The following is a 13,340-nucleotide window of genomic DNA, read 5'->3' as shown; positions in this document are numbered from 1 at the left end:
AACTCTGGAATCCTTTACACTTCCTAAATTGGGTATTTCGTATTAAGTAATCTGCCACTTCCTAGCAGGTTAAGTTGGGAAAAAATACATTACAGAGCACCAGTTCCTCGGTGCTATTGTAAATAAACCACAAGTAACTCCCATTACATGTAAGTATCCCACCTAGTAGTTACCCTCTCATCATATCCATTCCCAAGTTAGAGAATTTTTTGAACAAACTTTTCTAGACATCCAACGTCCAGAAAAATTTCGACGACAACATATGACCATGCATATATCGGACTTTTAACGGTTTTGATCCTCTTGGCCCATATGCCTTTAAACAGCAGACACATCTATCTAGCTCCAAGCTAGCACAGCATAAAAACCAATCTCACCAACCACATAATGGTGCTGCTTTGAGGGGGGAAAACCCAATAATTCAGCTCCAAAATCAGATCCAACTGCAACCAGGTTTCTTCTGAAGTCCTCTTTCTCGCATCCTGTCCCTCACCTCTGCAACATCAGACCACTGATCTGCAGCAGCATAAATGTTTGAAAGCAACACATAGTTACCAGCATTGTTCGGCTCAACTTCAAATAGCCTGCCTGCTACAATATTTCCAAGTTCAGTATTGCCGTGTAGCTTACAAGCACCAAGCAGCGCACCCCATGCACCAGCATTAGGTTCTACAGGCATACATTTAATGATCTCGTGTGCTGCCTCTAACTGGCCAGCCCGACCAAGAAGATCAACAATACAGGCAAAGTGGTCAGCAGACGGAACTATGCAGTAATCGTTCTTCATCAAATTGAAGTACCGACACCCTTCTTCTACAAACCCTGCATGACTACAAGCTGTCAGAACAACCGTGAAGGCCACACTATCAGGGATTAACCCTTCTTCCAACATTTGACCAAATAACTGAACAGCCTCGACACCACGTCCATGCATCGAAAAGCCTTGTATCATGGAACAATATGAGATTAAATCTTTTTTAGGCATCTTCTGAAACAAACTTCCCGCTCTCTCCATGTTCCCACACTTGGCATTCATGTCGATGAGAGCAGAGACAACATGAGCTCGTTGAAGATCAATCGAGCATGTAGCCACATACGAATCAACCCACTTTGCCAATTGCAAATTCCCAATTTGAGAACACGCAGACATCAAGCTCACCACGATGAACTCATCTGGCCTAACATTCTTATCTTGCATCATCGCAAAAATTCTCACAGCCTCATTAGGCTGACCATTCTGTACATATCCAGAAATCAATGCTGACCACGCAACTAAATCTACCTTAGGCGCTTGCTCAAAAAGAAACCTCGCCGACACCATATCACCACTTTTAGCATACCCATCAATCAACAAAGTAAAAGAAACTACATTCCTGTTACCCATTTCATCAAAAATCTTCCTAGCATTAACCAAATCACCAAACTTTACATACCCACATACCATCGCATTCCACGAACCAATAACCCTTTTAGGCATTTCATCAAATATAACCTTTGCACCTTCTAAATCACCAAAATTCAAATACCCCACCATCATAGCTGTCCAAGTAACTTCACTCGTGTCACACATTTGATCAAAAACCTTCCTAGCACAAACAATCTCTTTACACTTCCCATACAAATCTATCAAACTAGTTCCAACAAACACATCACTCTCAAACCCACACCTCACCACACACCCATGTATAACAGTCCCTTCTCTTAATGCCAACTCATTAGAACAAACTTTAATCAAAGAAGGAAAAGTATACTTATCAGGAAGAACAATAGCAGAGCCCTTCAAACATTTAAACAACACTATAGTAATAAAAAGAGATGAGTTGTCACAATGGCCTTTAAGTATATTGTTCCATAAATATATATTTGGTGCATTAACACGTTCAAAAACACTAGTAGCGTATTTAATATTGGAAAAAATGTTATAGCATTGTGAAATAAATTGGTTTATTATAAAGTTATCTTGTTCTAAACCATTTTGAATAATGCGTGCATGGATTGTTTCGAGATGTTTATGAGTTTTGCATGCTTTTAATAAGGATGAAATAGATGGAGGTGTGTCGAGATTTTGAGGGATATCAGATACTTTTTTTAAGAGGAGTGATGAGGGAAATTTATCGGAAGAAAAACGGCGGAGTGAGTTCATATGGTGAGTTTGAGATTGCCTAGTCATGTATTTATATTATATTTTATTTTCGTTTTAAAAGTTGGGTGCAAATATAACAACCTGAATGAGGATAGAATCAATTTCCATAGATATAGTAGCGAGAATCAATTTCCACACACCCCGTCTTTCTTTATGCCGAACATCCAAGATTAAAGGTATGCTCTACCGATTTTAGTGAAACATTTTTATTTGTGTTACATTTACCACCCAAATGCTTGCTTTATTTTTTATTTATCAGATGGTTGGTTGCTCACCGTGGACGCCAAAGGGGTTTGCAGCGACAATAGGTTGTTTCGGCGTAGGAGTTTGCCTATTTGGTATCGGTGCACACCTGTCGTACGTTAACATTGCTCCTCAACAAGCTCGAACTAAAGCCCGTAACGACTTACTTAGAGAACATTTGAAAAAGAAATACGGATACGGAAAGTAATTACACTCATTTTATTTTTCTTATGGGGATTGTAATGATAGATCAAATGCATTGCTAAATTCCCAGCAATATTTTTTAGTATGTGGGCATCCTGGAATGCTTTGGGATACAATCTAAGCTGTTGACATTGGTGAAATTTGGTCACATTTGTGTCAAGTCCAAGTGGATGATGACTCAAACATTAGTGTGTGGTAGAGAACCTCTTTTACACCGTTTTTGTGGGGGAATATAAGGTTGAATTGAGAGGGTTGAGTTAAGCTCCATTGGAGATCAATACTGTTTTTCGAGAGAAAGTAACAAAATTCTATGCTTTTAACTAACCAAAACGTTTTCTTTTTTCTTTGTCTTTTTCTAGTTTTGGTATTTGAAGTTCTAGCTTTGTATGACCGTCTACCATAAGAGATGCTTACTTTGTACGCTTGTGGCTATTAGAGAATAAAGGTGTAGGACGAAATCTGCTGGAATTATGGTTTGTAACCTTGTGATGCCTGACATAGTAGAGTTCTGAATCGTAACACGGGGATTCTATCAGATGCTTTCTTTTGTCCTTCATAGACCATCGCAGTGTATAACTCTTAGTGATTTCGGGGATATGAATCAATTCTGACTTCCGAGAAGTACAGAATCTGATCATATGAGTAGCAGCTGGGTTATCGAATCCCAGCAGCCACACTTTTAATTTTCATTACAAAAAAAAAGAGAGATGAAATTTATTTTCTCTAGTTGATGTATTCTTTTTTGTTGCTTATTTCTTCTTCATTTATCCTTCCTATTTTATCCTTCAAGTAGTTTATTTGAAATTTTTCCTCTTGCTATTGCAATTTGCACACTATAGGGAGTCGTGGAGTTACCTATAAGGCTTCTCTGTCTTGGGAGGAAACAGTAATTTATTTTGAGAAGAATTTTACACTTCAAAGTCTGTTAGGGCTGGAGGCACTGTTGTAAGAAGAGTATTTCCTGCTCATGCCTTCAGCCCCCCTTTCTTTGCCTAACAGTCATATTTTTGTTCTTGTGATACTGAAGTTATTTTTTGTGTAAACTGTGTACAATGAACGAACTTCAGCAAATAGTCATATGATGATATCAAATTCCAATCCTACTTCTTGGGTATTATTGAATCTAGTCATTTAGGAATTGGCTGATGAATTTCTAAATCATTATTGGTCTTTGCTTTATGTTTATCATGAATGCACTTTGAATTTCTAATAGTCCTGTTTTAATTATTCTGCTCTTGATACAGATGAGCTCCCAAGCTGGAGGAGGTAGCCAAGTGAGGGCTAACTGGACCCCAGAATGGCACAAGTTATTCATTGATATATGTTTGCAACAGGTTAGAAAAGGTAATAGACCTAAAACACACCTGAACAGACAGGGCTGGAAAGAACTCTGCAAAGAGTTCAGTAGGAAGACTGGGGTAACATATGATAAGAGGCAATTGAAGAACCACTGGGATAATACTAAAGATGCTTGGAAAGCGTGGCACAAGTTAATATTCAACATTGGTGCTGTCTGGGACCCAATTACCCGAAAAATGAATTCCAGTGATGATTTCTGGGATGACTATCTAGAGGTACATATTCTTTTGGCATAAATAATTGTTTCTCTCACACTGAGCTTGATGTATTTATCTGAATGATGGCCAATGACAACATATTGGTTGAGCAGAGAAACCCATCTGCTGCACGGTACCGTAATCAAACACTTCCACATTGTCAAGAGTTGGACTACATCTTTGGTGGAACAACTGCAATTGGTGACTTCCAGTGGAAACGTAATTCTGGTCTTGCGCATAACTATGACCAAGGACCAGTTGAGCCACTACTAGAGTCCGACGAAGATGATGGTACACCTGATGCAGTGCATGAGGCTCAACAGCAATCTTCCAATGACGTTGATATCATGGCTAAATCTACTCCTACACATGTTCGCCCAAGGCGTGAAGCGTAGGAAGTTCTCTAATGTTTCAAAGTTTGAGAACATGCGAGAGAAGTTGGTAGACAGTGAGTCAAAATCAAGGTCCTCATGTGCTCTGGACTCTGAGGGGGCAGAAAGCGTGTACACAATTAAGGATTGTGTCGACCTTCTTAACCAGGTGTCTGATTTGCTGATTGGGAGTGAACTGTACATGGATGCTTTGGACATTTTTAAGAAGAAATCAAACAGGGAATTTTTTGTTTCCATACCGCCAGAGGTTCGACTTACTTGGTTGCAGAGGCAGACTCAATCATAAAGACGTGTGCTCGTTCTTGGAGCTGTATCTATTTTCTGTTTGTTCAAATATAACCCTTTTTTTTTCTTGTAAGGTTTGATTGATGTGATGAGATGTAGATAACTGCTTTTATGGAAAAGAACATGACCTTATTTACAGACAAATAATAGATATAACGAGATATCAATGTTACAATGGGATGCAATGTCTTATATCATACCAATAATTCTACACTGACACAGAAAATTGATACATTCATCTGACAGTGACGTGGCGGATGATACAAGTCATGTATTATCATGATATATGACATGTATCACCCTCTTACACAATGATACATGACGTATAGCACGATGGTACATGACGTGTAGCACGATGATACAAGACGTGCCACATCACAATGTCGGATAAATGTGTCAATTTTCTGTCAGTGTAGCAGCACTCGACCAATGTAAACTGGTCAGCCAAAAAATTGAAGTGTTTCTTTTTCGTCTTAACTACCGTTTGGGGTTTCCTTTATGGCTTTGTAAAATCTCTGAATGCAAAGAGTTCCATGGCCCGTAGGCACCCTTATACACTTCCTTTGGTAGCTACATCTAAGTCTCTGACTGCGGACTCTGAACTAGTTATATATTTTTTTTTTTGCTAAGTGAGCAGATTGTATTGATATGTTGAAATTTACACAAGTACATTACACATCAGGTTAGTTGAAGGGGACTGCATCATTGTAAATAGCATATCTTCCCTACTAGATAAGTCCTATATACATTTACCAATCATATGCACAACACCCTTGGGTTAGTTTACAAATCTATAGATCCGCATAAAAGGCATTTCCCATTTGGTGACCCAGCTGGGTCTCCTTTCAAACAAGAAAGCCATATTGCTAGACATTGTAAATGCATAATTTGCTGCTGTTTCAGCCGATGCATTAGCTTCTCTCCAAGTGCTGGAGAACCTATAGATCTGAAATCGTTACCTGAATGTAAAAGAATTACTAATTGGGCCGCCATGGTATAAAATTAAGAAAAGGTCCATTAGAAAAAGCTGCATATATAATGGTTTTGATTCTTTTTTGATATGGAAGATTGGAAGGTTCCATAAAGGTTGTCTACTTTTCCACAAAATAAAACTACTTGGTGGAAAGTGGAAACCAAGTAGGAGACCAATTTCAATTTGGAAGCTGGAGTTTGATTAAAATTCCTAAGTTTCGGCCTATATTGAAATTGGTCTCCTACTTGGTTTCCACTTTTTGTAGATTTGGTAATATATATAAGAAGTTTTGCTTACAACTTTTGGTGTATTGTTGTTAATTCTAAAATCATATTACACCTAGATAGATGGATTCTGAAGGAGAAGAATATATGGATTCCAATGGTGACTTCGAGGATAATGAAGATGAATATGAAGGAAGTGATTATGATGCTGCTGAGTGTTCCAGTGATGAATACTACGTCAGTGAGAATGACGACGACCATGAAGATTGCGAACCAAACCACTCGGTGCTAACCGAATCTGACGTAAGAAAACGCCAAGATGACATTATTACAAAGGTAACATCCTTACTTTGTATATCAAAAACGTCTGCTAGTATTTTGCTGTTAAACTTTAATTGGAGTGCTAGTTGCATGGATGAGTGGTTTGCCGAGGAAGAGAGAGTTCGCTTGAAGGTTGGGTTGTTGGAGAAGCCAGTTTGTTCATCCAGATGGTAAGAAGATACAATGTCGTATTTGTTTTGATAACTTTGGTCGCAGACAGATGGTTAGTGCTTGTTGTGGTCATTTATTTTGCAAGTTATGCTGGGAGAGATACGTTAGCACTTCAATTAAAGATGGCCCTGGATGTTTAACGTTGCGCTGTCCTGAGGCCAAGTGCCCTGCTGCTGTGGGTCAGGACATAGTGGATAAGTTGGTTTCTGATGAAGAGAAGAAGAAATATTCGTGTTTCCTTCTTAAATCTTATGTTGATGTTAATAAAAATATTAAGTGGTGCCCTGCTCCGGATTGTGATAATGCGGTGGACTTTGTCGCTGGTAGTGAGAGCTATGACGTTGCATGCAATTGCAAATGCAACTTCTGCTGGAACTGTCTTGAGGAAACACATTGTCCAGTGAAATGTGATACTGTGGCTAAGTGGATGATAAAGAATAGTGCGGAGTCGAAAACGTTACCTTGATCTTAGCTAATTCAAGGCCTTGTCCAAAATGTAAGCGGCCTATTCAGAAAAACTCTGGTTGCATGCACATGACCTGCACTGCTCCATGCAAGTGTGAGTTTTGCTGGTTGTGTCTTGGTTCGTGGACAGATCATGGTAGGAGAACTGGTGGTTTCTATGCATGTAATCGTTATGAGCGAGCAAAGAAAGACGGGGTGTACGACGAAGAGGAGAGAAGAAGGGAGATGGCTAAAAGTATTATTGAGAAGTATACTCATTACTATGAAAGATGGAAAGCCAACGACAAGTCCATGAAAAAGGCGGTTGCAGATTTACGTAAAATGGAAACTATGCATATGGGCAAGCTATGTGACGGACAAGGTGAGTCGGCCTTACAGGTCAAGTTCATAACGGAGGCCTGGCTACAAATAATTGAATGCAGACGTGTACTCAAGTGGACGTATGCTTATGGATATTACCTACCTGAGCGTGAAAATACAAAGAGGCAGCTCTTTGAGTACCTTCAAGGTGAGGCTGAGTCTTGGTTAGAACGTCTTCATGAATGTACGGAGAAGGATTTACAAAAGTATCTTACTGCTATGGAACCATCTAAAGAATTCACAGAGTTCCGTGTAAAGCTATCTGGGCTGACCAAGCCGACTAAGAAATACTTCGAGGACCTGGGCCAAGCACTGGAGAACGACTTGGGTGAGGTGGTTCTAAGTGGTGCCTGCTGCAGGACGGGCAACGCAAAGGGCTCAGGTCGGAATAAGAAGACTATCCTGAGGGGGAAAGAGCGAGGAAACAACCTCCAAATGCGGGCATTAGCCAGGAAGGTACAAGGCTAACAGCGCCGAATTTAGTTTAATCCATCTGCTATTTGTACTTGATATGGTATTATTTGTAAAAATTGAAGAAAATATATTGAATAATCTTTTATTAATGATTATTGAATCTTACCCAAACATACATGGGTTAAGAAAATTCCTACTAGGGAAACAATCAGTGAAAATAAAATCCAACTAATTTGGAAACTATAAGATCAAATCACTAATTGATTGATCATATCTAATCCGTGATATTGTGCATCTATCCTATATGACGCAAATCCTTCCAACATCCTCCCTCATGAAGCTCATGATGATTTGTTTTTTAGTGGACAGAAAATCATCATGAGCTTGCCGAAAGTAGTATTTTCTAATTCTTCGAAGCAGCAACCTGCTTTCCTTTGACATATGAATTGAAGCAGCCCAACCTGCTCTCGTTCCACAATAGAAGCAGAAACCTGTCTTTCTAAAAATAAGAAAACAAAAAACAAGCAGCACCCTGCTCTTACCAAGTTGAGCAGCAACCTGCTCTTTTACCAATCATCTTCTTCATTTTTCGAGTCCAACTTATTACTCGCAAAATTACCATAAATAGTCTGTTCCGAGTTACTTAGCCGATTTAAAAGTTTAGCTAGTTGTGCCATAGACAAATTGTTAGATTTAGGCTTTAGATCTGGATGAAGAATCTAAGACGCTTCTTTAATGTGACCAATTTTATTGCAATGACCGCATTGTTGCATTCACCCTTTTACTTGTTTTCTTTTGTTGGTGAAAAGAGCACTAGATTCATTTCTTTCAGATTCGACATGCATGACCTTCTTGCGGGTTTCTTCTCTTTGGAGTATAATACACACAATTACAAGAGATGGTACTTCAGATCCCATCAACATTTGGCCACAAACACTATCATACTCCGGTTTCAAACTCCCTAATAACTGAAACACCTTATCGTCTTCAACTATCTTTTTGAGAGTTTTAAGATCTATTCTGGGAGGGCGGTACATGGCTAATTCATCCCACACGCTTTTTATCTTACCAAGATGTTCAGAGAAGGATTTATCACCTTGTTTGTTATCGTGTGTGCTTATCCAATTGAAAAATGTGCGCAACATTATTTTGATGACCATATAAGTCTCCAACAGCATCCCACAAAACTTTAGCCGTCTCAGAAAACGTGAAAATTGCAGCAATATGAGGCTCCATAGAGTTAAGAAGTCAAGACATAACCATCTGATCCGCACACAACCATTCTTCATACTTCGGATCTGTTGATATGATACAAGGACACTTTTTTTGCCATTGAGGCCTATTTTTTATTTTCCACCAAGAGCTAAAGATACGGCTCTAGACCATTGTAGTGGTAGGATTAGCGGTATTGAAGATGAAGCGTGAAGCGACCTGATGCAGGTTATGAGAGGACGAGCCGAGGAGTAGGGGATCGGTATTGGGATGGGCCCAATGCAAGATATGTTGATAACTGGGGCGCACAGTATCAGTCTGCGGTCATGAAGGCACCCGGCAGTAACCCTACACGTGGAGGAAGGGGGAGCGAGGGATGGGAGGACAGCTGGACGGCTGCGATGGGAGACTAGGGAGTATAAAAAGAACAATGGGAGAGAGAGAAGGGGAGGTCATTTTTGTCTAAACCAGAGAGAGTAGAGGAGAAAAAAGAAGAAAATGTGAGGGTGGGTCTTAAGAGCTCCAACATTTGGTGCCGTCTGTGGGAACTGAGATCTAAACAACTTGAGAAATGGCCGCAAGAGTGAAGAGAGGTGTAAGAAGGCCAAGGAAGGTGGTGGTGGTAGAGGAGGATGTGGAATCAGTGAGGAATGAGGGGGGAGAGCAAGGCGGAGAGGAGACCACCGCATTCGGGTAAGAGGAAACACGATTGTTACATGAGAAAATAGTGAGGTTGAGAGAAGAAAATGAAGGGCTACGGAGGGAGAAAGAAACCATAGAAGAATCAGAGGGAGAGGCGTCTGAGTCGGAAAAAGAGGAGGAGGGGAGACCCAACTTGGCGAACAATGAGTTACCGGGACTCACCAGGGAGCAAGTGAGGGAAATGATAGCCAATAACCTGAGAGCGAATCTGGGGCAAGCTAAAGGTATAAGTGGAGCGGCGAACCAGGTGGTGGCTGACGCAATTTGGAAGTCTGAGGTCCCAAAGCGGTTCAACCAGCCCAAATTTGAGAGGTATGACGGGAAGGGAGATCCCGCAGATCATATCCCATCAAAAGATGCCGCTGTGGCAAGAACTTAGATATGATGGACTGCGGTGTATGATGTTCCCCGCAAGCTTAAAGGGGGGAGCTTCCGACTGGCATTACCGGTTGCCATCGAAGAGCATAAACAATTTCCAAGAGTTAGAGCGAGAATTCGTGGACCACTTCATACACCAGAAGAAGCGAGTAGTTGATATCGCGACTCTATTCAACGTGAGATAGAGATCCGCGGAATCGGTGAGAGACTTCTTATGTAGGTTCAAGGCAAAGACACTGAAGGTGGAAAACTTGGATGAGAGAACCGGGGTGATTGTGTTCGAAAGAGGGTTGCGCCCGGGGACTAGAGTACACGAGTCCATGGCGAAAAATGAGATCGCAACGTTACAAAATTTGTACCCCACGGTGGATAAATATATAAGATATGAGGATACTATGCAGAAAGAAGTAAAGAGGCCGGGGAAGGCTGTGTTGTCATTGGAAAAAGGGGAGGATCGCGGAAGATACGAAGCAGCAGACAGAGGAGGCAGGGGATACCAAGGATACCATTCGTGTCCTGAGAGGGGGAGAAGCGAAGTCAAGAAAGAGTATAAGGAGAGGAAACCTTATCGGGAAATGGAACAGACACCTCTGAACTGGCCGTTGAGTGAAATACTATCGTTGATTCAGAGGATGCAGGGCTTTGAAAAGTGGTGGAGGAGATACCGGGTAAGCCTTATTCAGGCTTACCATCGGATCTGAACCATGAGACGAATGAATGCTATGCGTTTAAGTGGTTAGTGCAGAGGATGATAGGGAAAGGGATCCACGGGGAAAGGGAAAGAGGAGTAGGTACCTGATCAGGGGAGGATACTGGGGACAATCAACGTCATTTTCAGCGGGGAGATATTGAGTCACAACGCCCATCGCGATAGGATAAGACGAACGACGAGCATCTAGCAAGTTCATGAAATATCCAGACATTCGTAGCCAACCCCATGGTCTACGGCAGAAATGGGGAGCATAGTGTTTACTGAAGCGGACCTAAAAGCAGTGGACTCCCCGCATGAGGACGCATTGGTGATCATAGTGACAATGGATAACTACATGGTGAAAAAGGTGCTATTGGATTGTGGCAGCGCTGTGGATTTGCTGTTCAGGGGGACAATGGAGGAGATGAAGATCGACAGAAATCAGTTGAGACCATCGCTGACCAATTTGTACGGATTTAATGGAAGCATGACTGAGCCTTTGGGATAACTCTTACTCCCAGTGACAACAAGGACCGTGACGGTGTTCTCTCGATTCAAAGTGGTGGGCCTTAATTCACGCGATACAATGCCATCTTAGGGGAGGCGGTGGATCCACGAGATGAAAGCAAAGTACCATCCACTTACTACGGGTGATTCGATTTCCCATAATCGGGGGATGTACGAGGTTCGCGGTGATCAAGTGATGGCAAGGAATAGTTTGAAAGATTGATCCGAGGGGATGAGGGAGAAACATCGAACCCTAAGAAAGCACATTTATGTGCCTCTGCAGCAGGAGGTGGAGGCGGCGTACGATATGAAAACTCTTGATGAGATCGAGATAGTGAATTTGGGGGTAGGGGAAGAAGAAAAGTTTACTTCAGTAGGGACCAGTTTGCCCGAGGAGTGGAAAAACAAATTGGTACAGTTTCTTTCTGACAACAAGGAAGTCTTTGCTTGGACCATAGAAGATGTCACAGGATTGGATCCATATTTTGCATGTCATCATTTGCACATGAGGGAAGATGAGAAGCCAGTAAGACAAAGATTGCGAGGTGTGAGATTGAAGTATGTAGAGGGGATCCGCGAGGAGGTAGCAAGGCTAAAAGAAGCAGGAATAATACGGGAAGTGGAGTTCATGGATTGGTTGTCTAACATAGTCGCGGTACCAAAAAAGAATGGCAAGGTACGTATGTGTGTCGATTTCACAGATGTCAACTCAGAGTGCCCCAAAGATTGCTATCCCATGTCGTGAGTGGACGAGCTAGTGGATCAAATGGTGGGGTTTAAAATATTCTCATTCATGGATGCGTCGATGGGGTATAACCAGGTCGCGATGTATGGGCTGGATCAGGAGAAGAGGACATTCATAGTGGAAGGGGGTACGTATTGTTTACCAGGATGTTGTTTGGATTGAAGAATGTCGGGGCCACTTTTCAAAGATTGGGAGAGAAAATGTTCAAGAGCAAGATCCGGAAGGGAATCGAAATATATATAGATGACATGGTGGAAAAGAGTATGTCGAAGGAAGAGCACCTGGAAGGCCTTAGGGAGACATTTAACATACTGCAAATGCATAACTTAAAGCTCAATCTAGAGAAGTGCGCATTCGGAGTAACCACAGGGGAAGTTTTTGGGATACATAGTGAACCATCGAAGAATATAAGCCAATTCTAAACAGATACGAGCACTGGTAGAGATGCCATAGCCGCAGAATGTCAAAAAAGTGCAACGGCTAGCTGGACGAGTCGCGGGATTGAACCGGTTCATTTCTAAGTCGTTAGATAAGTGTAGACCGCTGTATCGACTATTAAGGAGTACGCCGGACTTCGTTTGGACCGCAGAATGTGAGGAAGCGTTTCAAGAGCTGAAGGGTTATCTGGGCAAGGCGCCTTGACTATCGCGGCCAGAATCGGGAGAGAAGTTATACTTATACTTGGGGGTTATAGAGTACACGGTAAGCTCAATCCTAGTTCGAGTGGTAGATAAAGTTGAAAAACCGGTATATTTCCAGAGTAAAACCTTGTTGGATGCGGAGACCCAATATAGTAGAGTGGAAAAGTACGCGTTGGCATTGGTATTCTCTGTATTGAAGTTGAAACCCTACTTTGACGCGCATGCGGTAGTGGTGGTGACAAATCTGCCCCTCAAACAGGCACTGAAAACAGAGAAGTCCGGAAGAATGCTAAAATGGGCGGTGATGCTGAGTTCTTATGAAGTTCAGTATCAAATAAAGACTGCAGAGAAAGCACAGGCAATGGCTGAGTTTTTGGCAGAGTTCCCAACTGAGGATCCTACGTGGGGAGAGGAGATGGTCATGGAACCTGAGTGTGAGGGGGAGCCAGACTTGCTAGATCCATGGGACAGGCGGAATGGATGAAGAGTATTCACGGACGGTTCGGCCATGGACACGTGTAGTGGTGGTCACTCCCGATAATGACAAGATTGAGTTGTCAATGAAATTGGGATTCACGGCAACCAACAATGAAACAGAATACGAGGCAGTGATAGCAGGGTTAGAGATGGCAGTGGATTTGGGAGTGCACAAACTGAAGGTATATTCAAATTCAAATTTGGTGGTATGCCAGGTAAATGGAAGGTTTGTTGCT

At 41.8% G+C, this 13,340-nt stretch overlaps 1 protein-coding gene and 2 pseudogenes across 2 annotated transcripts; 2 read left to right on the top strand and 1 right to left on the bottom strand.

Moving 5' to 3' along the window:
• Positions 1–20: 20 nt before the first annotated feature.
• LOC147506476 (putative pentatricopeptide repeat-containing protein At5g37570 pseudogene) lies at positions 21–2,202 on the bottom strand (annotated as a pseudogene). The gene has a single exon (XR_015193768.1). The product of XR_015193768.1 is annotated as a putative pentatricopeptide repeat-containing protein At5g37570 pseudogene (transcript).
• A 248-nt stretch (positions 2,203–2,450) lies between these two features.
• LOC147506475 (L10-interacting MYB domain-containing protein-like) lies at positions 2,451–4,967 on the top strand. The gene is given in 4 exon segments (XM_086558625.1): positions 2,451–2,590; positions 3,835–4,164; positions 4,260–4,468; positions 4,470–4,967. Coding segments are annotated over 3 exon segments (894 nt in total). The 5' UTR covers positions 2,451–2,590; the 3' UTR covers positions 4,825–4,967.
• Positions 4,968–6,036: 1,069 nt separating this feature from the next.
• On the top strand, positions 6,037–7,903 carry LOC147506474 (putative E3 ubiquitin-protein ligase ARI7 pseudogene; annotated as a pseudogene).
• Positions 7,904–13,340: the final 5,437 nt, after the last annotated feature.

This window comes from Coptis chinensis, chromosome 4, assembly GCF_015680905.1.
Source record: "Coptis chinensis isolate HL-2020 chromosome 4, ASM1568090v1, whole genome shotgun sequence".
NCBI lineage: Eukaryota > Viridiplantae > Streptophyta > Magnoliopsida > Ranunculales > Ranunculaceae > Coptis > Coptis chinensis.
This window is presented reverse-complemented; position numbering and strand designations above follow the sequence as displayed.